Source organism: Stigmatopora nigra, chromosome 22 (genome assembly GCF_051989575.1).
Source record: "Stigmatopora nigra isolate UIUO_SnigA chromosome 22, RoL_Snig_1.1, whole genome shotgun sequence".
In the NCBI taxonomy this organism is placed as follows: Eukaryota; Metazoa; Chordata; class Actinopteri; order Syngnathiformes; family Syngnathidae; genus Stigmatopora; species Stigmatopora nigra.
In genome coordinates this window covers 1936857-1961429 of record NC_135529.1, presented here as the reverse complement: position 1 = coordinate 1961429, position 24573 = coordinate 1936857, and the positions used below count along the sequence as shown (strand labels likewise).

The following is a 24573-nucleotide window of genomic DNA, read 5'->3' as shown; positions in this document are numbered from 1 at the left end:
CGCTCAGGTTTGGATAAAGCGCCGCTCAGGAATACGAACGCCGAAACAAGGCGTTCACAAGCCAGCTGTGAAATTCTCTCATCTTTTTAACATTCTTTTCTATTTTCCCATTTGGACATTTGCAGGACTAAACGCCAAAATAAAAACAACAGTCATTTGGCGTCAACAGACATCTTGATTGAAGATTTTTTTGGGTCTCTTTATCGCCGCTCGTCTTGAAATGTGAGTAGCGTGTTATTTTAATGAAATGAATACCACGAAGCTTTCCGCTTGGATTAATGTTTGCATAAGATTGCATTGTTTTTTTTTAAATGTATGTATATACAGACACAATAGTCCCGGTTTATAATGATGGCGATCATTGCTTACGGCCCTTCTATATTGCATAAAAGCACATCAGCGTGTTGTTGTGTACGGTGAACGCTCGGTGATGCTGATGGGAGTCGTAGCTCGTTTCATCTCATCCGTTGTACATTTTACTCTTACGATGGACTCATTCTGCTCAAAAATCATCTTTTACCCTAGTGCGTTCGCCTATTCTCTGCATTTGATCTTCTAATCCCAACCATTTTGGTCTCCGATTCTTCATTGCAGCTCCATTTTTAAATGGAAAATGGTGTGTTGACGACGAGGGTTGGGTTGGTGGCTTAAGAGAGAACAGATGTCAAGTGAAATGTGCTGTTTTCCTGCCTTCCCCTCCTTCTCCTTCTTTTTTCTCTCTCCCCATTTGCTGCCAACAGGCCCTTAACTCCAAACAGTCATCCCAACGCCACAGGGATGCTTTGAGGGAAAGCCTTTCACATCCTTTGAATGCTCTTGACTCGTATGTAGACATTGACGGCAAAAAAATGTCCAATTCATCTCAAGTGGATTCAGTTCAAATGGATTGGACATCTGTTGCAGTCAAGTGAGAATGAAACATGATCATTGGCTTGCCAGTTACATCTCTATCACTGGCACTCAAGGAGTTAAAATAATCTTAAAAAAATCTACAAAACTGTTTGTGTCATGTTGAGGGTGTGTTCCAAATATTCTATATTTTTGTAGGTGGTGGAATTAACTTGTGTGAAGAGTAGAATTGCACCCGAATGGGTGGCCACTTGCACTCATAACTATGGGGACGTGAGAGTATTTAACCAGCCTTCCCTGCATGTTTTTGGGAGGTTGGAGAAAACCCAAATGGCTACTACAGAGAAATCCCACGCAGACCCGGCCAGTGAGAACATGCAAACTGTGTTATGTTCATTTGGAATCTGGTGAGATCATTGTGAATATGAAGTCCAAAGAACTGTCACTCTCCGGTGAAGCAAGCCACAATTAGCCTTAAAAATCAAAATACAACCCATCAGGGAGATGGCAAAAACATTAGATTTGCCAAGTCAAGAGTTTGATACATTCTTAAAAAGCAACATAGTGTGATGCAAGTCACTGGTAAGTCCAAAAAAAACAGGAAGGTCAGATTAGAATTCACCAAGAAGCATTAAAAAGATCCTGTACTGTTATAGAACACAAGCTTATGAATGGATGAAACAACAGATCAACTCTAAAATAATGGAATGAGTATGAAAGGAATGAGCTGGTCCAGATCCAAAGATCCACCATCTCATCAGTGCAGCGCGATGGTGGTAGTGTAGAAATGTGGATGTATGGCGGCCAATGAAACTAGATCTCTTGTAATAATTGATGCCACTTCTGACATGAACACTAAATGTGTTTTAGTTATTGAGTGCTAATATTCAGGCCAATACTTCAAAAGTCATTAGACAAATGGCCAATGCCCTTACAGAAAACTGAAAAATGAACCAGTTTTTAAATCCAACATAGTAAAACAGTGGGGCCAAATCAATAACTTGACCTAAATCCATTTGAGCATGCATTTTATTTGCTTAAAAGATAAATGTGAAGGGGGAAAAGAAGAAATTAAAATCACCCAAAGTCCAAAGTTTAGTGAATCAGGCTCTGATTGACTTAAAAATATTTATACAATCACATTTTAGAAAGTGATAATCTCATTTAGGGTACTTTTTTTAAATGTGTTGCAATTCCTTCAGGTGATTGAGCTCCAATGCTGTAAATTTGCTTATTTACAAATATTTATGGGACTGATTGTTTATGTATCCATTTTGAGTTATGATCATATTACTTCTTTATTATATTAATACGAATTTGGAGTTGGGAAAACATTCCACATTGTCTCAGAGTGGAAATTGAATCACCAAGTCAGGCGCATGAACTATAACGGTAACATCTGTAATAGCAGATAAGTTTGGCCTTCTCAGCAGATCTCGTGTAAAACTGAAACCACAACCAATATAGTCTCAGAAATCGATCAATTTTTTTTTGAATTATAGACAAAACCCTTGCGTGATAAAGAAAAGGTATAAATGCACAATCTATTTGTACAAAAAATAAACAGAAGTATATAGATTAATTATTTTTTTAATCATTTAAAACTATTCCCAAAGAAAGGATCATAATTAAACCACAATTCAGTCATAACAGGTTGGCAATTCATTGAACAGCTGTACTGTATGTTGTGAGTTTTGCTTCCCCTTTGCGGGTAGAGTTGAACCTTTGGGAACAGGATGTCTCAAGTGGTATTACCAACATTGACTCATCATCAACAACAATAAGGGATGAGATTAAGGAAGTTGTTTTGCTGAAGGAAATCCGCTCAAGTACAAGAAAAATGCTGAATGAAAAATCAGCAATGGCTTTGTTCCGGTTCCACATGTACTTTCATGGCGCAACTTCAAAACAGAGGGGGGTGGGTTGGTTAGTCACAAAAAAATGGGTAAACACACTACTTTAAGCTCTTCATAAGAATACGTGCTCCCTGGAAAAACTCTCATTTCATAAAGTGTGCGCTTGAAAAGGTGCTGCGCACGTGTAACTGAAGCATAGCGTTTAAAGTCAAGTGGACTGCTTTGACATCATGGCTTCTACTTGAACACCATCTGTCCGAGGCCTGCTGATAAATCCGTGAAGCATTAAGATGCCACAACCGACACCCTCCATTTATTTCTCCCCCCAAGGCTGTCATTCTCTTATTATCTCCTCATTTAAGGCCTCTAAATCAATTTCTGCTGACTTTTGATTTAATCCCTGGCACCATGCTTGTCGAGTTCATAACACCTCGGCCTTAACCTACTTTAGAGGTTAAAAAAAATCTTGGCTCCAGTCGTCCTGCTTCATCTTAGTTTGCTTTTCTGCTTTCAGAAACATTTCTTAGGTCTGTTCAGGACAAATATATCTATCTATTAAAAAATCCAATATATCTATTGGATTTTTTGAAACAATAATCAGAGCCTAGTTGACATCCATCACTACTCTTAGCAAAAAAAATGTATTTTTTTCATCCCACACACAGAGTAGATTGTTTTTTTAAGTTACATAATTGTTGAGTTGCAAAGCACTACAGTAATTGTTTCTTGCTGAGTCATAATGGTTAACCAGTGAAACAACTCAACACCCAAGAGAACCCAATGAACCCCCTAAAACAACATAGTTCACATTTCAATGCAATTTTCAAACAAACAATGGTTTCACATTGGTTTTATATGATGTGTTGCAAATATAGTAAAATAATAATTATGAACAAATAAAATCAGACAAAAACATTTTGGCTATTGCCCCCAATTACCATAATATCAATATAATAAATAAAATATAAATATATATATATATTCTTTCATTCATTTTCTGAACTGGCCATCCTCACTTGGGTGACAGGGGGTGCTGGAGCCTATCCCAATGGTCTTTGGGGCTGAATCGGTGGCTACCCGATCGCAGGGATAATATCGTATATAAGTTTCGAATAATAAAACATAAAACCGGTAAACTTTTTAAATAAATACAGACATCTGCTGGTCATTTGTTTTCAGTTATTGTTTTTTAATGTAAAATAAATCTTTAAAAACAAATCATAAAACTTTTGCGATTAACTCATTGCCTGTCATTGAGAACAATAGATGTCCAATTGATTTAAACTGGGAGGGCCTGCATGTAAATGCTTATCTTCCAATGCCAGTGATGGAGCTAGATGTCCAATGCCAGAAGGGAAAGGAGCGACCCTTTAGTCAAAATGGACTGGAGGTCTATTGTAGTCAATGGCAGCCAAAATATTGATTATATCTTCACTGACTTCTTCAACAATATGATGTCAAACCATGACAATCTGAACTTTGTCCATCTTTGATTAACTTTAAAAAAAAAGTGCTGATAAAAATGACTTGATGTTTCTAATCACGAGGTTGAGGCAATCTGTGTTCATGGGTCCTCTAGTGAACATGCTGAGAGAAATCAAATGGGCGCATAGCGCTACGGGCTGCCAAAGAGTCATGCTTGGTGATAACAAAAGAGGTTGGCTGCTTTTTCACACATCAAATTTGGTTAAGTGTGTCCAAATGTGCCCAAATAAGTTATCTTGCTAATCGCTCCCTCAAGCAAGGTTGCCTCTTCACTTCCTTTTGTCCATTTGATTCTGCACAAAAAGCATATGTTTTGCATTACATAATCAGTCACGGTAGAGAGTAAGGTCGCCAGTTTCAAGGTTTCCTCATATTTCTGAAAAGAGCCAAATGCTTTCCAGATGCTCTCATTATAGTTATGTTATTTCCCAAGTAAGATATGAACTTGTTATGTCTGTTTTACATTTCTGCATTGACTGTTTCTTGCATGCGTTGGACTTTCACGTGATGCTCTCTGCAAGCCGCTGAAATGCGACTTCACTTTCCTCTCTCTGTTATGCTGCTCCCAGGCAAGTGATTAAAATTCATAGAGGCTCTCTTCCTTCTCTCCATTCTAGTCCAGACTTTGGGAATGGGCAAAGATGGAGGATAAAGTGCCCCGTGTCGCCGACTACTTTGTGGTCGCAGGCCTCACTGACTCCTCCAAGCTTTTAGAAGAGGACCTGCATTTTGATGATACCGCTCCAAAGTCCATCAAACCCAAAGCGCCCATCACCGACGTCGCCGTAGTGATCCGCTCTCTCGGCGAAGAGGTACCCCCCGGCTTCACCTGCGTGGAGAGCACTCCCTCGGGTCTTTCGGCGGAGCTCAATGGAGCCAGCCTCAGGGGGCCGCAGATTTTCCTGTGCTTCAAGCGAGGCCGAGATAAGCCTCCGTTGACAGATCTTGGGTAAGCGCTAATCCTTCGTCGCTGACCCTTTCCCCATCGGCATCACTAATCACTTCTCGGCCTTGGGTCACATTAATCTGCTCTTAAATACATCTGAATTGCACTCGATGGCCGAACGTATGGGGATATGTTATCATTGAAAGACACATCTGATCTGGAATGCTGATACTCATTCGTCTCCTTGTTAAGGCACTTGTTTAACTCACTTGTTGCCATCGATAGCAGATGGAATTATTTTACCAATTACCTAAACAGATACTCTAAATAAATAAATAATATTAAGGTGTTGACATGGGCTGGCAGTGAATACATTAGAAAAATTAATGAGTTAAATATTCTCTTATTTCTGCCAGTACATGAAATCTATTGAAGATGGAACTTGTGTATTCAGTTCTGTGTTTGTTTGTGTTCCAAATAACTTCAAACCCTATAAAATATAACAAATTGTAATGTTTATAAAATGAAACTGAAGCACTGATTACATTTTGGAATGAAAGAAAGGAATTTCACCATATTGGATTAGCCTAGTTAGCTTTCAGGGGACGATGACCGAGTTCCCACTCTACCAAATATGGTGACGCTTTGAATTTGGTTGCTTAGGAAGGGTGGCGTCTTATTTTTGGGGGGAAAATAGCATGTCTTTTAATTTAAAAGCTGATTATTTCATTTCAAATAATGTATACTGAAGTAACTATTTTTAATAATTTACAAAAAATACAAAAAGAGATTAACAAAGAACTGACATCCAGTTTTATGTGTATTTCACATTATGGCTTACGTAGACCATTTATACGACCCAAAATGTGACTCTTATGAATGTGAGTGCCAGATTAATGACCAATTATAGTCCTTTTCCAACTTTTGGTGACAAGCCTGAAATCCTAATGTTTTCAGGGTTTTGTATGAGTGGAAAGAAAAGCTGAAGCCAGGATGTCACATCGTGCAGACCACACCCTCCGGACGCCCTGCCAACATAAGCAGCTCGTCATCTCAGCGTATCTACATCACGTACCGTCGCGCTCCCAAAAACCAACCCCACACCTCATTGGCTGTCACAGATGTCTGCATCATTGTGCCCGGCAAGGGGGAGGCGCCCCCCCACACATTTTGCAAAGTGGACAGGAACCTCAACAGCAGTATGGTGAGGATCCCAATCTTAAATGTTGGTTATCCAAATGATAACTTGTTATTGACCCGTCTCTTTTGTCTTCTCCAGTGGGGATCATCTATCTACCTGTGTTACAAAAAATCTCTGGCAAAAGCGAACACTATTGCATGCAAAGCAGGTACAATGTAACCATTTGTTTTGATTCAAATGCACATGCAGTGGCATTCTAAATGTCAAGGTATTTGTTACAGGTCTGCTGTGCAGGTACCCCGAAGAGGACTATGAGTCCTTTCCCTTGCCTGAGTCTGTGCCTATGTTCTGTTTGCCCATGGGGGCAACAATTGAGTGCTGGCCTGCACACACCAAACAAGCCCTTCCCGTTTTTTCCACGTTTGTCCTCACGGGAGCTTCAGCAGAAAAGGTAACGTGCAACAGTTGTTTTCTACAAGATTGTTGCAATTAATTATCTTGTTTCAATACCATTCAATCCATTTGAGTAATCAGTTCCTGCCTGTCAGTGTTAAAACTGGACAAGATGCCCATCGCCATCAATGACAGTGAACTAGTTATCACCCAACTGTACTCCCCAATGGTCCAATTGTAAATAGGACAGGGGGCAGTTAGCTGAGTTGAAGGCAAAACAGCCTAGTTCTGTCGAAATCTGACTCATGGGCGTTTTTTATGGCACAGGCATGTTTTGAGGACACCTGGGAACTGTTTCAAATTGTGAGAAACCGCACCATGTCTGCTTTAATCACACATTCAATACTGTAGTACCCCACAGGGATTCGTTTGTTCGTGAAGTCAGATTTCCAAGAATAACACACAATCCTGACAATCTTTCAGCTCCGACTGGGTTCTAAAATGGTCTAAGGACTGTGTTTGGAATATTAAACGACTGTTTTGACTTTGAGAGCAATGCGGCATAAAAGGAAAATTTGCTGCTCATCTTGTGAATAATGGATACCTCATTCCTTAATGCCTCACTGCTCACTACTTGTTCAGTGCCACCATACTGCGAGCAGCAAGCCTCCGAGATACCACATGCCTGGAAAAAATTCTAATGTATTTGCGGGAAAGGACCAAGTTTCAATGTGTTTGTTTACAATCTCTTGTTAAACTGTTTTGATGCTTGCATAGTGGTTACAAACATTATTTTTGTTACCTTGTTGACGTTTTTGCCATAAAGCATGGCTGTAGTAAACATGTCTGCGTGTCGGCCTTAAGGTGTACGGAGCGGCGATTCAGTTCTACGAGTCCTATTCGGAGGAGAACCTGTCTGAACGCCAGCTGTCACAACTCGGCCTCCTTAGCTCTGATCTCGGACCAGGCGGAACTAGAAGTGTTTACAGCAACAAGAGCATCTGTCTCCTCTCCCATTGGCCCTTCTTCCAGTCCTTCAGGAGTTTTCTGACCTTTCTTTACCGCTATTCCATTTCTGGACCGCACGCACTGCCCATTGAAAAGTTAGCCATAATTTAAACATATATTTTTTTAAATTTTTGGGCAAAATATTTGTGTTTATTCTAATTCTGGATTTTTGTCTGTATAGGCACATCTCTCACTTCATGCAAAATGTGCCATTCCCATCCACCCAGAGGCCACGGATACTTGTACAGGTTAGAATCAATGGGAATAGTTTTAGAAAGAAAAATGTTTTTGCAAAATTTAAATGGGTGAACAAGACTACAATTTTCAGTTAGTCACCTGACTTATGTTGTCTTTTTTTGAAAGCTTTCTCCACATGACAGTCTGATACTGAGCCAGCCTGTGTCCTCTCCACTGCCTCTAAGGTAAAACGGAATAATAATGATAATCTTTCAATGGTGATTTCTATACCTTATTGCCTTATTTTTTTTCTCCTTCTAAAGTGGTGGAAGTCTCTCCACATTGCTATTGAATCTGGGTCCAAAAAATGCCGCCACACTGCTGGTGTTGGCCGTCACAGAGCACAAAATCCTGGTTCACTCCCTGCGGCCTGCTGTACTTACTAGTGTTACAGAGGCACTTGTGTCTGTAAGTGTTTTCTGCTCCAAGCATATGAAAAATTGAGGCATGAGAAAATGACTCTTATAACTCTGCATACCTTTTTGGCACTCATTCAGCAGCTGTTGTGATTTGTTCACTGATGTAACTGTACTTTTGACAAATAATGGAAATCTTCCTTTCAGATGATATTCCCCTTCCACTGGCCATGTCCGTACATCCCTCTGTGCCCATTGGCTCTTGCGGGTGTACTCAGTGCCCCATGTCCTTTTATTGTGGGTGTGGATTCCCGATACTTTGACTTGTATGTGCCCCCGGCTGACATCAGCTGTGTGGATTTGGATACCAACACCATTTCCCAGTGAGTGACTGATCTTTCTGACATAACCTCAGCAAAAGAGTGATTGAAGTAGTACTCAACTTATACGTTTTTCTCATTTTATGTTTTTTTGATCATTTCAAATTGTGAATGTCGTATAGCAACTTTTGTAAATAATTTGTATTTTTTTTTGTAAAACCGATCTTGTTTTACCCATTTCGGCTCTAATCTGAATCGTCTTGGTCACTGTTGTCATTGCCAACTGCTAATATTGTCATGCTTTTTCGCATGATATGTGCACACGCATTCCCTTTTCACTTTATAAATATAGCGCGTCAGCAAGCAATGTACCCAGACAGTCAAGCTGTCAGCGCCATACATCTACAGAATATTGAATTTAGTGCGTACAAAAAGCTTGAGGATTTTGAATATCTACATGGAGCAGTATTTTGCTTCCAGCCTTCCCTTCAAATATTTCATGTCTATCACTGTCATAGGCTCTGAATGTTTAAAGACCAGAATTTCTGTCTCATTCTGGCACTATCAGCAATTCCCCCATTATGTAATAGCAGCTGGAATTCAGAATATCCTGATGCTAAATCACTTTTACGTACCGATCAAAGGTTGTCTCATCCAGCTATTAAATTGTCAGTCCTGATCCGACAGCATCTGCCTCCCTCCTTAGTATCTTTGGCAACCTGTCCTCCTCTCCCGTGTAATAGAATTATTTCTCTGTGCTTGCAGGAAAGAAGACAAAAAAGCTTTAACGTGGAAAATATTGCCCGGGAGAGCCTGCAAACATCTTTTGAATTCTCTCAATAAACTCTATCAGCAGCTCAAGGAGGGTGAGTCAAGGCCAATATCCAGTTTCATCAAAAATGTAGTTGCCGACTCGGCTTGAACAGAGAATATTACAACAAGTCACCAAATACTGTGGGTAATTTTAGTGCCTCCCTTGAGGATATACTTAAATGTGCCCACTTCTGTTGTCCCTGCCTAATTAATCACACTGAGTCATTCCCATGCGTGTTTGTCGTCTTACTTAATTTTCCACACGTCACATCGCTCTTTTGCAATGTCTGTTAGAAATTCTTTCTACTCCTACTTCTTCAATTTGGGTGTCTACTTGTTATCACACAACATTTGCAAATACATACAGACACAGTGCTTGGGTTAAAATATTTATTCATATTTTAAGAAAAAAAGAAAACATTGGCGATAGACGTATAGTATAATGCATCTGAATTGGGAGAACCAGCAGTCAATGGCGGAGAAAAAGTTAACCAGAAGCATGCCCTCAGATTTGTGAATGAAAACATCTGGCGTTTCACATTACATAAAGGATGGCTTTAAGCCGTAATCGCATCTGCATTCTGTATCTCAAAATAGACTGGTATTGTTACCAAAATGGCTAAATGGTTTGTTGCCTTCTCGTACGAAGGTGGTCACTTAAGCTTCGAAGAGGCGCAGATGGAGCACGCAGTGGTTGACAGTGAGCTCGACGGTGGTAAGAGTCTCCAAACTCTGGAGCTGGAGATCCAGGAAACCTTTCTGCGCTTCATGGCCGCCATCCTCCGAGGTTACCGCTCCTACTTGCAGCCCATAACCCAAGCCCCCTCTGAGAAGACCACTGATGTCAGCTCCCTTTTTGACATTCAAGGTTGGCTGCAAAATGATTTTCCCATAAAGTGCTTTAGATTGTGATGTTGGCTTCAGTTACGCACTAAATGTCGGTAAAGAGTAAAAACAATATCATGACTAATTGCTGGACATGTGCATGTGATCTCTTATGCAAGCAGAGAATTGGTTTCAGCGCCAGTTCTGATAAATAGCACGTTTTATCAACAAAGCGGCCTGATGAATGAGGGTCCGCTTGAATAAATCTCATCATGTCATTCGTGTTCTTATATAATATTTTTTGCACTCTTTCCTTTTTGCTTTTAGGCTTCTTGAAAAGCCGAGACCGCTCACATCAGAGGTTTTACTCACTCATGACAAAAACCCAAATGTTCAGCCGCTTTATTGAGGAATGCTCCTTTGTCAGTGACAAAGATGCGAGTCTGGCTTTCTTTGACGATTGTGCTGATAAGGTAATGGTTGCAACAAATCTTTTTCATTTCAAAAGTAATGAATCATTTTTATGCGAAGGAACTTATACCGCTCTATTATTCTTTGCACATCTTGCGTCCACCCATTTGCTGAATTTTCTAGTTCCTTGTTCTTATTTGCATTCCTGTACTCTATATTGTATAACATGCCTATTTCTTTCTCTCCTATTGTCTCCCACTGCCTGGTAGCTCTCCACAGTTGCCAAGGTAATCACAACACAGCTTTTGTTGTTGTTGTCAAAACATATCAGAGTGTTAACGCTGCCCTGCACTAATAGCATCATGTGAAGTCTCCTGTTGACCTTAAATTGTGTTTGTGTGTGTGTGTGGGGAGGGGGGGGGGTGTGTGTTTTAGGGGATCTAGATGGCTCTGTTCATTTATGTATAAGAAAATATGCATTATTGAACAAGTACCATTAGCAAAGTGGTGAAGGCTATGATGACACAGATATTGGCTGCTAATTGATGTCAATTCATATCCATTATTAATTGTGAAAGTTACCTCTGGGCAAGTGACTGTTATGGTTAATTAAAAAAAACATCACAAAAGGATGCAGTTTCTAAATAATAGTGTGTGTATGTGTTTGTGTGTGTATGTTTATGGGTGTCCATATATAAGTATGTATAGTGTATGTCTATATATATATATGTATCTGTATATGTGTATATATGTATGTAGTATGTATATATATATATATATATATATATATATATATATATATATATATATATATATATATATATATATATATATATATATATATATATATATATATATATATATATATATATATATATATATATATATATATATATATATATATATATATATATATATATATATATATATATATATATATATATATATATATATATATATATAAACGTGTGTATGTATATGTGTATGTATAGACTATTTTTTTCAGTTCTGACAAATGATTTGAAAGATTATCATCTTTATAGAAAGAAGAATTTCATATATGTTGAAAACTATTGGCAGACACCTCCGTATATGGGTCAACTTGCACTCTGTGTATGACCACACATTGGAAGCTGCTTTGTACATGTTTTGAAATACCAATAACAAAACATCCTCCTTTCTTAGCTAGAAAAAAAAAAAGTTTGCGCTTGCAAATTATTGCAATCAGGAAATCACACTCTTGTCCTCTATGAATGGTCACTGTGGTTAGTATTGAGAAGTGGAAGCGTTGATTCCTCGTCAACTGCCTCTTGCTGATGTTGAAGACGCCATGTGCGGTTGAGAAAGACCTCTGGGGTGTAAGAGGAAGGCAACAAGCGGAAGAAACAAAAGAGCAGAATCGAAACAAGGCTAGAGCGGCTCGGAGAAAGTTGCCATTCTGAATCATCCACTCGACCAAGTGGAAAAAAAAAGCCTTTGACACAGAACCACCCGGGAGCTATTCAGTCTCCTTAATATTCCTAATTTGGTGAAGCCCAAGTGAAACCACTCAAATAAACCAAGGGGTTTCATTTTCTGAACACCCATAGAGATTTTAGTCTCCTATCACTACACCACACTGCAAACACAACTGCATTGTGGGCTTGTAATGTAATCTTGTCTGTCCATACCATTTAATTTCAAGAGCGATGCTTCACGTTTCATAGTGATGTCATGTTTTGCAATTTGTTTCTCTCGTAGATTGATAGTGAAAAGCCAGATGACGCCAGACTAATCGAACTGGACGAATCGCATCGAAGTGAGCACACAGTTTTTGTCAACCCTCCAGAGCTGCCTCTGCTGCCAGGAGGGGAAGAACACCCTCTGTGCTACAGGTACTGTTACAATTACAATATCTTTTTTTTTTCTTTTTACTTAGGGCTCAGGTCTTTGGTTCATCAAGGCGAAAAAGTCAAATAATTCCCGTGTCTTTGTACAGCTACTTGGGATTTCCAGTACTAAACTCTGAACTTCTGGAACCACCCAATGGATCGAATCCTCCCCCGGGAGGCACAACTTCACGTCACTGCAGTCCAGCCAGCCCGACGGCCATCTTTCGACGCTCCAAACAGGTCCTTAGCTGTGCCACCTCTCACAGATGTGTATGAAAACAAATTCATCACAGCTTCATTTATTTGTTTTCCTTTTTCCAGGAGATTAAATTTGCTCAAAGGATGGCCCGGACTTATTCGGCTATGCCTCAGATGTGGTCCAAGTGTCTGCTGCGTCACTGTTTTGGCCTCTGGTTCATTTGTCTGCCTGCTTTTGTCGATTGGTGTCCCTCTAAAGTGCGGGCACTGCGCACCGCTTATGATGTGCTGAGGAGGATGCAAGACAAGAAGCTGCAGGCTCCTGATGAGGTAGCATAAACAGGCATTATTTTTTAACAGAAGTGTTTAGGTTTTAGACTTCATGTTTCATTCAATGGGAATTTGTGTTTTTGCTTTAGGTATGCTATCGCGTTTTGCTGCAACTGTGTGGTCAGTACAGCCAACCAGTCCTGGCTGTGAAGGTTCTATTTGAGATGAAGAAGGCTGGAATTCAACCCAACGCCATCACCTACGGTTACTACAACAAGGTTTGTCTGCAAATCCATGGAGTCTTGCAAAGTTTGCTTTCTTGCCAAAAGTCATCATGTACTTTCTTTCCACAGGCCGTTTTGGAGAGCACATGGCCGTCCACCACCAGAGGAGGATTCTTTTTGTGGGGGAAGCTGAGAAATGTGGTACTTGGTGTTGGCCAATTCAAGAAAGCAGGGAAAAAACAAACTTTGCCGCCTACCAGAGAAACACAATTGTCAGGTATAAAGTGTGGCATTTTACCCAGCTGCACTCACTACACTCTAACAAACCCCCCCCCATGATCAATAAATGTTGTGCTTAATGTTACGGTCGATGAGTTGGCAGCACTATTCAATTTCATGAGTACTTAAGTTATAAACTGCTTTAGTTGCAGGGGAGATAGCCCACACTACTCTCTTTTTAAAACGAAAAAAAAAAATCCTATACAGTTTATTGTGGCTCGTACTACTCGTATATGTGTTCAGACTCCCACTTTGTTGCAGACAGTTTTGATAAAGAATTCACTGCCAAAATTTCTGCCTTCCCATAGATAAAATAAATAAATAAATTACAATAATGTACAAATCACATCGATCTTGGGGGAGCAATGTTCTCTTCACTTTTAAATTTATTTAAGTGTGTTTCCCAACAAATGATTTACATTCCAAATTCCCCCCAATCATTCATTTTTATATTTGCATTGTTTGAGACCCTGTCAGAACAATACCACAAATCACTCTCTGGCTGATGTTTGTACGAAGTGGTAATTTTTTTTTTTGCAGAATAATAACAAGCTCTCCCAACAGGATGCTTATAATGTTTTATAGCGTTTTTGATTTATTTTAAGATTGTTTTTTCATTGGCAGTCATTCATAGTTTCGTTCATTATTGTTAATGGCCATTTCACATCAATAGGATGGTAACATTATTAAGACTTGATCTCGTATAAGCAGAATTATTGGGAAACATTTAAATGCATAAGAGAGGAGTGGAAGAAGAGCAAAATTGGAAAAAAAGACATCTAAGAATGTCCAAGGCTTTTCTAATATGAAGTATTTAGACAAGGTTAACGCAGCGGCTTGCATTACAGAAATTGACATCCAAACTATTTGGACTGAGGGAAGGGCAGTCATCATTCACAACAATGAGTTAATTTGGATTTGTTTGCATTTTACAAAAGAGATCTTTATTTTCTGTAGTTGAGGCAATCAGCACTGACCCTTGTCATGTCTGTCCTTTCCTTTCAGATGGTAGCGATCTTGACACAGTCAGCCATGGCAGTTTGGACAGCGCTAATGACTCTGCAGAGCGTACCTCCATCGATACTGACTTCAATAAAATGGACTCCAGTGATGACGGCTTTAGCACAGGTAGGCGGGTTCAATGATTACTACTGCTACTCAATGAAAGTCCATCTGCAGTTTTTTAAAATAAATTCTGCGGACCACTTTAGTTCAGTTTGTTAGCAACATGAAAAATCTGAGCACCATTTATTCAACATATCCTTTCAGGAGGCCAGTCAGACCAAGGCTACGATTCCTTGTCCAAGGAAGAGATGTGCTGCAGAGAGAGCGAAAACCTTTCATTGTTGGAGGACAAAGGGATAAAGCTTCAGAGTAAGTTTATGACTGACCTTTTTTTAAATAACACACACCCACTGCCCATTATTACTGAGTAAATCACTAACTGACTGCATGCGAAGCAAATGTTCCAGTATGGGTGTACAGTAATGTCTTCTTTATTGAAAGCCACACCATGATGATGGATGAGTGTATTATGCAACCGGATCATTGCGATTGGATTTGTCTTGCATCCCACTTACAAAAAACATTGGGAGTCAGGCCAGCTTTAGTAGATTGATATATGTGTTTAGCTCTTTATAGGACACTCGTTTAACTCATTGGTTGCCAATGACAATTTTATTCCAGGTCATTCGGGGAGCCTGGTTTCCAGTTCTTCATTTAGTGACACGATGCTATGTGGACCTCAGACCCAAACAGAGCGACCAAAGTCTCTGGACCTGTCGGTCGTATCGGCAGCGCCGAGGATCGCCGTCCCTCAGGTCACGTGCGGAAAGCAACCCAGACTTGTTGCTGACAAAGTGAACAGGCTCGAGGACGACGAAAAAGAACTGGACGTAGAAAAGAGCCCGAAGAGGAGCTGCAGCAGTGAGGCTCTGGGTCCAACTAATGTGGAGGCAGGTTTTGACCCACTGTCGCAGATGGCCACGGCACAAGAACACAAGAACGGGAACGAAAGGACACCAAGTCCTCGCCGCGAGCTCGCCGAGGAGATTGAAATGTACATGAACAATGCCAACAGCCCTACAAGGAGCTGCAAAGCAAATATGGAGAAGCAGAATTTACCGAGCCCCTCTACCCAACCGACCCGACCTCACCGGCTGCTCCGTTCCAACACCCACCTCCCGTTACCGGTCAAATCTAGAGAGCGGCTGCGAACGTCGCCGTCTCTCCCTCACGGCATGTGTAACAAAGGCAGAGAAAGGCCGTCTTCCTTGGTGTTACCATCATCCCCGAGCCCCTCCGCCTCGTCCTTCTCGATGGATTCCCTTTTTACACCCAGCCTAGACAGCTTTAAGAGCAGCGTCCTCTTAGCGGGGAAGGGCGTTGCTGAGAAGGCGAGTCGCCTCTACTCCCGCCTGTCCTCTCAAACCTCATTAACACAGGTCAGTGCTGGCAAAATGCTCTACAACCTTCATTTTCACTATTGACCCCATTTTCCCTTTGGATCTCACTGGCAGGACTGCGATCGCGTCAGCATTTCCTCGCTCACCTCGGGAGACGCCGACTGTGAAAATGACCTCTGTCTCGACGGGGACTGCTTCGTGTCGCCACAGCACGCTGGCACGACGCGACTGTGGAGGAGTCCCGTAGCGGGACACCCCCAGCCCACCAGCCTCGGCTCTCCCGACAGGGTCTTCCGACACAACTCCTTCTCAGGTTTGTGCCCCGGTGATCTATGCTCTATGTCAGGGAGGGGGGTCAAAGTCCTGTTTGTCGTGGGCTACATGGTCCGTAGTTCCTTCAATGTGTACCAAACGAGGGCTACCTGAATTATTCGACTTAATGACAACTCCTGGATGATCAAATGATAGTCACTGAGCCATTCAGAGACTGTAACTTGTGAATGCATTATTTTGTCCAGGTGGCTTGACAGTTCCTTCTCGAAGTCCTCACACTCCAGATTCCTCTCCTGACATAAACCGCTTCAAGCCTTCTCCAAGTTACACCATGGAGGTGACTGGGTCGATATGTGTAGCTGTACATATTTGCATATAGTAGCATTGTATTCTGCCTTGCCCGGGAGCTTCACGTTTGGTCCCGAATTTGTTTTTTCAGGTGATGATGTCCAGCTGCTCCCTTTGCAAGACCTGCGACTCTCTTGTGTACGACGAGGAGATCATGGCCGGCTGGACGGCCAACGACTCCAACCTCAATAGCACGTGTCCCTTCTGCGGCTCAGCCTTCCTGCCTTTCCTAAACGTGGAGCTCAGAGATCTGCGACCTCCCCGCAGGCAAGTTGTTGAATTGCAGCCCGCCCGCCCCCATGCACTTTAATCCCGTTGGCCTCTTTAATCTGATCCACCGTGTCTTCTCTCAGATCTCCCCAAGAGTCGATTGCCGTTACTGCGGATGGCTTATCTGCGTCACTCGACCCCGAAGCAGCCGAAATGTCTGAGCCAGACTCAACCACCCCGAGGAATGCTGGGATGTCTCCGCCAGTGACGGTGCCGTACCTGAGCCCTCTGGTTCTTTGGAAGGAATTGGAGAGCCTGCTGGTTAATGAAGGGGATCAGGCCATCTACTCGACTGGAGTTGTGGACCAGCACCCAATTGTCTTTTGGAACCTGGTGTGGTTCTTCAAGAGGCTGGAGCTGCCTAGTCATCTTCCAGCTCTCATCCTGGCCTCCCAACACTGTCGCCGTGGAGATGAGGTCAGTGAAACGTGTTACTTATTTAAAGTAAAAACAATGTCATCGTCCGAGATATGAAATGCTGACTATGTTTCATAATGCTTGCAGGCTATTTCCTCTGAGGACAGCAAGCAGGTGCTGGTGAGGATTATGTGGGACAACCTGAAGTTGCACCAAGACAAAGTCAACCCTTGTTATGTCCTCTGGAATACGCATTGTAAGTTAGGAAATCATTTGTATCAACTGTGTTTCCAAGGATTTGATTAGTGTGACATTTTCTTAGTCATACAGCAAGTGAATGAGGTCATACGTTAGAGTAATGGCCTTGTCGTGCATACTGTAATTGAATTTAGGACTCTCTGTTTTTATTGCCGCATTAGTTTGAGTTTTAGATTTGCAGTTATGTTGACAAATGAGTCTTTGATTAGGCTGAATGTGATCTCCATTTTGGTCACAGGCGCCAACTCTTTGATTCGCTCCGGCCTGTGTGAGGAAGGCCAGCTCTTCACTGTAGAGCTGCTTCAAAGTTTGGTCAGGAGCATCAAAAAGAGTGATATATATCAGCCCATGAGCCAAATTATTCAGCTGCTGGGGCCTGAGCTGGGTTTTAAAAGACAGAGGTGAGGAAGAGCACATTTATTTTGAATACACTATAAGAAGGATTGTACCCATTCAAATGTACTTTATTTTGTGTTTTTTGTTATAGGAGTTTGTACAGAGATTTGTTATTCCTCACTTTGGTGTCTTTGGGCAAGAACAACATCAATATCAGTGAGTTTCAAAAAAATAACACAACATCCTATTTGATTTACCTTTTATACACATTTTTGGTCGCCATGTTTGTTAACAAGGCTTTTTTGGACAGTGAATGACTAACAAATGAAAGTTTTCGGGAAATCATGAAAATGGCTGTGTCCATGACATTTACACAGAATTCATTTGACTTGTGTAATAATGCTAGTTCTAGATGTGACTATAATCATTTTAGGTCACGTTGTTCTTTTGACCACAAGGGAATTATTAGCTCATCGGCTGCCAGACATGTTGACCACAATCTCCTCCGTCCAAAATGGAATTTAATGCTTGTATCATTGCAGATGCATTTGACCGGGAATACAAGCTGGCCTATGACCGCCTCACCCCAAGTCAGGTCAAACTGACACACAACTGTGACCGCCCCCCTGGAGCAGGCGTGATGGAATGCAGGAAGACTTTTGGGGAACCCAGTTTGTGAATGGGACATGATGTGGTTTTGGGGGATGGGATCTTAAGACTCAGGACCAGCTCGTCAAGCACAACGGGAATACGACTCCTGATGCAAATACGACTGCCATGATGACATCTCTTCACTGTTCAGCGTCAGGAGGTGCCAAGCACTCAGTCACAATAGAAACAAGTTCACAAAATTATACCAATCCACTTTTTAGCAACAATAACTTCACATAATATCCTAGCATTGATTACGGTCCTGGTGACCCATGTTGAGAGTCTGAGTATAAAGAACAAACTGTGTTTTTTTTGTTTTTTGTTTTTAAAGCACTTTGTCAAACTTAGCATTGGCCCAGCATACAAAGAGTTGCTGGTTTTAACTGGGCTACTTAAAAGTAAACTAAACCCAATTTTTTAAAACTATATTTTGAGTACACACAGCATATTGTTTAAATAACTCAAAAAGGAATATGGTCTTAAATTTTTTTTTAATTACCATTCACTGGCACTTTTTCATCTGAGGTTGATGACTAGTTTGCCAGGTTGAATAACTATCCTGTTTAATTCTTGTTCCCCAAACACAATATTAATGAAAGTGCTGTGTTTGGATTATTTCTGGAACATTCAATGTATACTTTAAAAAAAAGAGAGAAAAGAGTTAAGTTCCTTTTTAACAAAATGTAATGTTATGATGTTTTTATGTCTAACACAAACAGCTTTACCAAAAGCAAATATACATTCCTACTCATTATGTACACACTTTAATATCTTAGGACACTAAATTACATGTTAATTAAAAAAACAAATAATGATAATACAGAATACAGCTTTTCTATATAAAGAAGAGAGCGCTAAATAGATTGCTCAATTTTATTTGTGGATTGATTTGTTTCCTTTTTCTTTTTTTACAATGTACCAAAAGAACCCAAAAGTTATACTTTGGTTAATATTTTTAAAGCAATACCTTTTTTTAAAGCGAGATTTCTTGTATAAAGATGTGTTATATGGGACCACCAAGGATACATTCCCTTAGTAAAGTACAATCAAATTATGTGAAAACTTAAAAAAAATTGAATATTTCATTTGTTTTAATTACAACTTATTTCTTTAACCTTGCAATATTGGCGAAGTGAAATTGTATGTATTTTGCAGATTTAATTTCAGTTAAAAACAAAGAAAGAGAAGTGCTTCTTCATTAACCTGATTCCCTGCCATTGATAGTGTCTATTGCCATAAATAGCTTCAAAGGAGGCAAGGGTGAAGGTAAAAAAAAAGGTTTTGTTGTTGCACAAAGTGGATTTTTCTGCGCAAGGCTTAATGTTTGAGACAATATCAGTGGCCTAATTTGAGCCAACCTCACCTAGTGTCACTGTGTTCCTCTAAAAGCTGACAAACAAACTTCTCTTTGTACAGTGATGCACTTCCACACACATCCATGCTGTCATCTTGCTTGGGATCAACCTTGTTTCAAAGCGTGTACATTAGCCTTCGCTACTGTTACAAAGAAAACTCACCATTTGATGTCTACACAATGTGTCAGTCAGGGTGGACTACTGTATTTTTGCTGTTCACCATTTGTAAGATGGACTCTAATTTATATGACACTATGTAAAAAGTAGTGGAACAGTTATTTGTGTTTCTTAATAAAACACACTTATTCAAACATTTAGCCTATTAATATCTGCTTTTTAGTCCACAGCGTCCCGCAGGCACCCGCAATGTTCAGTATCGCTGTCAGATGGAAACGGGACAGACGATGATGCGATCCTCCAACATGACACTGATCACCAGGAAGAAAAAGTAGAGTAGAAACATGGCGAAACCCAACGTTTTGTTCATCTTCCACTTGCACGATGCGATGGAGATGATGACGAAGAGGAGCATGAGGAAGAGTAGCACGATGGCACAGAAGAGGCCATTGCTGCTGACCGCCACTGGAACCAAGCCGTGGAGCATGGAGAACAGGAGCCATGGCAGCGGCAGACTTTCGAACAAAGACAATTGTGTGTGAATTCAAATCAATGCAAGTGTGTATTCCCATAGAGTTGAAGGTGGAAATCCCCAAATCGAGGAAACTCACCCCACTGTAATGTCAAAAATATTGCTGCCCACTGAGCTAGACACGGCCATGTCCCCGAGTCCTTTGCGGGCCACGATCACGCTGGTTATGAGGTCAGGGATGGAGGTCCCCGCAGCCAGGATAGTCAGGCCCATAATCTCCTCAGAGATGCCGATAGTCTCGCCCACCTGCGAGGACAAGTTGTATCTTTTACAGCAATAACTGACTGAAAAACGTTTTTGAGGTTCCTAATATAAGTGGGGGGAGGGGGGGGGTGGCTTGGATGATTTTTTATTCCCTTCATCTTAAAGGCAGTGTGGATTTGTGGTCATTCAAATCATGTAAAATGTTCAAAGGCATTTGGACTTTCTGTTAGGTGAATTTGTCTTGTGTTTTGAAAGTATATTTACTGTTATTGCAATACTCCAAAGGTTCAGTGGCCATGAAGTGTACCTAATGAAGTGTCTTGTTTTTCTACAGTGGCTAACCTGATGGGCCCACCACACCATGAGGTAAGAAAAGACCCCAATCCACAAAATGGAACCCAGGAAGGTGACAGCAAAGAATTTTCTTGATTTCTATTGAAAAAAAAAAGCAAAGTCATTTACTGTATCCTATTTTTTTTGTTTTGTTTGCCATGTCACCTGTTTGCGGACATCGGGGACGCTCAGCCACAGAGGGAAGACAATGGGCAATAGGAAAAGATACGTTGCTTGTTTCCGTGTGGTTTCGGGCCACTCCAAAGAAAGAGGCTCCTCCTCATCATCCCCATCTTCACTAGAGTCATCATCACTGTCATCTTCATCACTATCATCTTCATCACTGCCTGAACCGTCCGACTCTCCAGGTTGGTCCTCCTGTGTTTTAAAAAGACATATGGTTGAAAAAAAGTGTCAAGCCTGAAATAAGCTTCATGTTCCCCATTCACCCTAAATAGAAAGATAGCAAAGATTAATTTCTGGGCCCAGTGAGGTGTACCTTCTTGTCTTCCGGTGGTTCCTTATTTTCATTTTCACCAGCTGGAACAGCTTCGTCCTCTTTTCCTGGCACCTGCCCATTTTGGCCATCTAACAATAAAATCACACACACATTCCTAAATATCATTCAGACAGTTTTAAAAATATATTTAGGTTCATTTTCTGCCGTTGACGCTAATGGTCGTCCAATCTGGTCGCTTTCAATTGCACTAAAATCTGACCATTTATTCATACCTAGTCTTGCTAGATCAAATTTCACTGTTAAATTTCACTGCCATTTATCTAAGTTTAATCTTTGTCAGACAATTTTGTGTCATGACCTTCACGTTTTGGTTACCTTCACTCTTTGCTGCAATTTCACCTTCAGCCTTTCGTCTTACTACATTATTCAGACTTTCAGCCTTCTCCTTGAATTTCCCTGCAAGTGAGCTAGCATTACTAAATCGACATCATCACACAGTCAATGTCAGAGTTGCATTCACCTTCTCCCAGGGGATCCAACGTGTGAATCATCAGTTGGAAAATGGTGTTTCTCATGGTGCTGTTGTGCAAAGATGCTGAACTTCCTCCACGTTGAAGAGACGGCTTCAACTGGGAAAAAATCATTCAGGTCAGTTGATGAATATGCAGAAAACTGGCACAAACAAGGGCAAAATGCTATTTTAAATATTACCTTTAATCGGTTTTTATCTTCCGGAATTGGAGGAGCAATATCTTGACTATCACTAGTGGTTGCAATCTGTTTGCAGAAAAAATATTAGTGGGTACTTCAAATGTTGGGGTTATAAAAAAAATTTGCACATATCTACATATATTTTTTTTTCATTAATTTAACAGCTTATGTTGTCTTATAGCTTATATATACACACACATTATATATCATTTATATTTATATAGATTTAAAAAAAAATTATTCAACAATTTATGTTGTCTCATAGCTTAAATAAATAAGCTATATGATACAACATAAGATGTTGAATAAATTAAAAATATATAGGCCCATCCAAACTATGCAAAAAACTACCTATAGTCCGCAGAATACGGTAATTGTTTTTTGTGTACTTTGCACACTGGGCCACTATTTTTTTGTTATTTATGAGTTTTAACAAAAAAAATACTTTCCCCATTTTCATAATATTTCAAGTATGACCATACAATATAAAACCTACCACTACTGTCTCCTCCTCCGTAATGATTCTGACGATGCTTTTGTGTTTGTAAAGCTGCATCTTGACCACGTGTTCTATTTGGGCGTTAAATTTCATAAAGATAACGTAGAAGGAATAGGTAGCCAGCAGTGTCACACTCTCCCACCACATGATGACATTATCCAGGAAAAAGATAATGAGCAAGATCAGTCCTACGATGTAGAAGGAAACATCTCTAAAAAGAGGCCACCATGTGAGATGAAGAACCTCTCGGGAAAACAGAGCGCACATCCCAATCACAAAGAGAATGTTGAAAACTGCAGAGCCCACAATAGTCCCAATTCCCACGTTGCTGTGAGCTATGAAGACCCCGATCAAAGAGGTGAAAAGTTCTGGGGCAGATCCTCCCGCCGCCATGAACGTGGCTCCCGCCACGTCGTCCGATATTTCCAACTTGTCTATGATGACCCCCAGCGCGGGGACGAAGAATTCATCGCACACGATGGCCAGGGACACAAACATGTAAACCATGCCGAAGATGTGCAAGAAAACCCAGCCCTGTCTGCGCTCCTCCACTGAGAATATGTCTTTAGGGTACTCGCCCTTGATGTGAGGAGCATCACCAGGAGGAGACGTAGTGAGGGGGCCATCCTCATGGGGAGGGACACAGATGCAATGCACTTTAGTTCTGTTTGTGGTGGCCGCTGGGGGTGTGGGGGTGCTGACATCGGCCGTTGAGTTTAAAGGGATTGAGGTTGTCGTTCGGTTTTTTGATTTCTCCCGACTTTCGGCTGTGACCTCTTCCACCCATGCAGCTGAGCCTTCTGCGAAAGCATCTCCAATCGGAGGCGAGGGCAATGATTCATATCGCCCCGTGTTGATGGACAGCTGGTAAACTGTACAGAGGAAGACCCCGGCCAGGAGAAATATAACTCGCCTCAACTGAAGTCGCTTTCTTCTTAGGCAATACATCATTTGGAAGAAGTACAGATGTTGTATTTTAGGGTAGATTAAGAGGCAATAAGGGACAGTAGGACACTGCAGTTATCCCCCAAATGACTGGGGTTGACCGGATCCCAAATTTTCTTGGCGTCTTTCATTTCATATCACCTCACCGAGCCATCTAAAGTGCAAAAGAATACAAAAAAATAGTATAAGGTACTTTTAGGGACTGGAGTTTGGTGATTAGGACTTTAAAAAATCATTATAGGCCTTACTTTGGATTTAATTATTTGTAATAACTATGAGGTATCCTCCTAAAGACAAAACTGGGCCTTTCCTGTGACAAATAAATCAGTTTATCTTTGTGGGCCTCAAAAAAGTTCCCACATTTTAGCCAATGACTACATTTTAAGGAAAATGTTTGAGTTCTTGAGGTTCTGAATATAAACTATAATCATTCAATAATCCCCCGAATAATAAGAAATAAGCATTTTTATGTGTTCATCAATAACTGTATGACCAAATATCTAAACTGTCATACAAGACTGCAATATTAACAGCAAATCTGAAATTTTTCAAACATGACAACAGTAATGCATTTTAAACCATAAGGTAAACAGCCACTGAGTAAAGCTCCTCTGCCAACTCGGAGTAGACAGTTGACAAAAAGAAAGAAAAGAAAGAAAGTCTTTTGGTACTGAATAAATGATGAAATAAAAACTTACCAAATTCTGCCGTGACGGAAAAAGCAGAAATATTTGATAATAAGGCTGGGTTAATTGAGGCATGCAAAAGTACACGACCTGGCCAATGGGTTATGTAGGACGCAGGGCATGTCTTCACAATGGATCAGCATAATAGCTAATACCTGCAGGCTTTAAGAGGATTAAGTATACCGTATTGTCTCACTCTCACTTTGTCGCTGCTCACTTCTATACAACATCTTCTATACTTCCATCTTAAATACCTTCTAGTGTAAATTGTTCTAGAAACGTCCACGTTTCAACAAAATTGATTGTATAAATTGTCCAATAGACAGCATTAACATCCACAACTATACAGTCAAATATTTTTGAAGGTTGTTTGTTAGATGGTATTCCAATATTTCGTCAGGCAGCACTCAT

At 40.7% G+C, this 24573-nt stretch overlaps 2 protein-coding genes across 4 annotated transcripts; one reads left to right on the top strand and one right to left on the bottom strand.

Annotated features, from left to right (window-relative positions):
• LOC144215984 (C-myc promoter-binding protein-like) lies at positions 1-19988 on the top strand. 2 transcript variants are annotated; one of them, XM_077745248.1, is made up of 30 exons: positions 1-222; positions 4808-5139; positions 6034-6280; positions 6356-6425; positions 6499-6668; positions 7475-7713; positions 7800-7866; positions 7982-8040; positions 8119-8263; positions 8419-8594; positions 9297-9397; positions 9994-10212; positions 10497-10642; positions 10850-10867; positions 12321-12454; positions 12559-12691; positions 12773-12979; positions 13069-13197; positions 13273-13420; positions 14428-14550; positions 14692-14796; positions 15109-15866; positions 15942-16140; positions 16346-16437; positions 16540-16715; positions 16802-17135; positions 17223-17331; positions 17572-17734; positions 17821-17885; positions 18212-19988. In XM_077745248.1, exons 2-30 carry the CDS (start codon positions 4832-4834, stop codon positions 18346-18348), a joined length of 4977 nt encoding a protein of 1658 aa, XP_077601374.1. In that variant the 5' UTR covers positions 1-222; positions 4808-4831; the 3' UTR covers positions 18349-19988. The 2 variants fall into 2 exon arrangements, with proteins under 2 accessions (XP_077601374.1, XP_077601375.1); XM_077745249.1 differs by lacking the exon at positions 10850-10867.
• On the bottom strand, positions 19069-24311 carry LOC144215985 (sodium/potassium/calcium exchanger 1-like). Of its 2 annotated transcripts, XM_077745250.1 has the most exons (10): positions 24175-24311; positions 22529-23630; positions 22033-22098; positions 21842-21950; positions 21697-21777; positions 21361-21449; positions 21027-21239; positions 20871-20960; positions 20404-20570; positions 19069-20307 (listed from the first exon to the last, which is right to left on the bottom strand). In XM_077745250.1, the coding sequence occupies exons 2-10, from the start codon at positions 23480-23482 to the stop codon at positions 20058-20060; spliced, it is 2019 nt and encodes a 672-aa protein (XP_077601376.1). In that variant the 5' UTR covers positions 23483-23630; positions 24175-24311; the 3' UTR covers positions 19069-20057. The 2 variants fall into 2 exon arrangements, with proteins under 2 accessions (XP_077601376.1, XP_077601377.1); XM_077745251.1 differs by lacking the exon at positions 21697-21777.
• Between the last annotated feature and the right edge of the window lie 262 nt (positions 24312-24573).

What these genes read in the sequence shown, in the direction of transcription:
- LOC144215984 (XM_077745248.1), top strand. Translation starts at nt 4,832, where the DNA reads ATGGAGGATAAAGTGCCCCGTGTCGCCGACTACTTTGTGGTCGCAGGC. An exon ending in GATACCAACACCATTTCCCA is followed by an intron (nt 8,595 to 9,296) that starts GTGAGTGACTGA and finishes CTGTGCTTGCAG; the next exon opens with GAAAGAAGACAAAAAAGCTT. An exon ending in AGCTGCAGGCTCCTGATGAG is followed by an intron (nt 12,980 to 13,068) that starts GTAGCATAAACA and finishes TTTTTGCTTTAG; the next exon opens with GTATGCTATCGCGTTTTGCT.
- LOC144215985 (XM_077745250.1), bottom strand. Translation starts at nt 23,482, where the DNA reads ATGATGTATTGCCTAAGAAGAAAGCGACTTCAGTTGAGGCGAGTTATA. An exon ending in AATTGCAGCAAAGAGTGAAG is followed by an intron (nt 21,450 to 21,696) that starts GTAACCAAAACG and finishes TTTTATTGTTAG; the next exon opens with ATGGCCAAAATGGGCAGGTG. An exon ending in TGGTGTGGTGGGCCCATCAG is followed by an intron (nt 20,571 to 20,870) that starts GTTAGCCACTGT and finishes TTGTCCTCGCAG; the next exon opens with GTGGGCGAGACTATCGGCAT.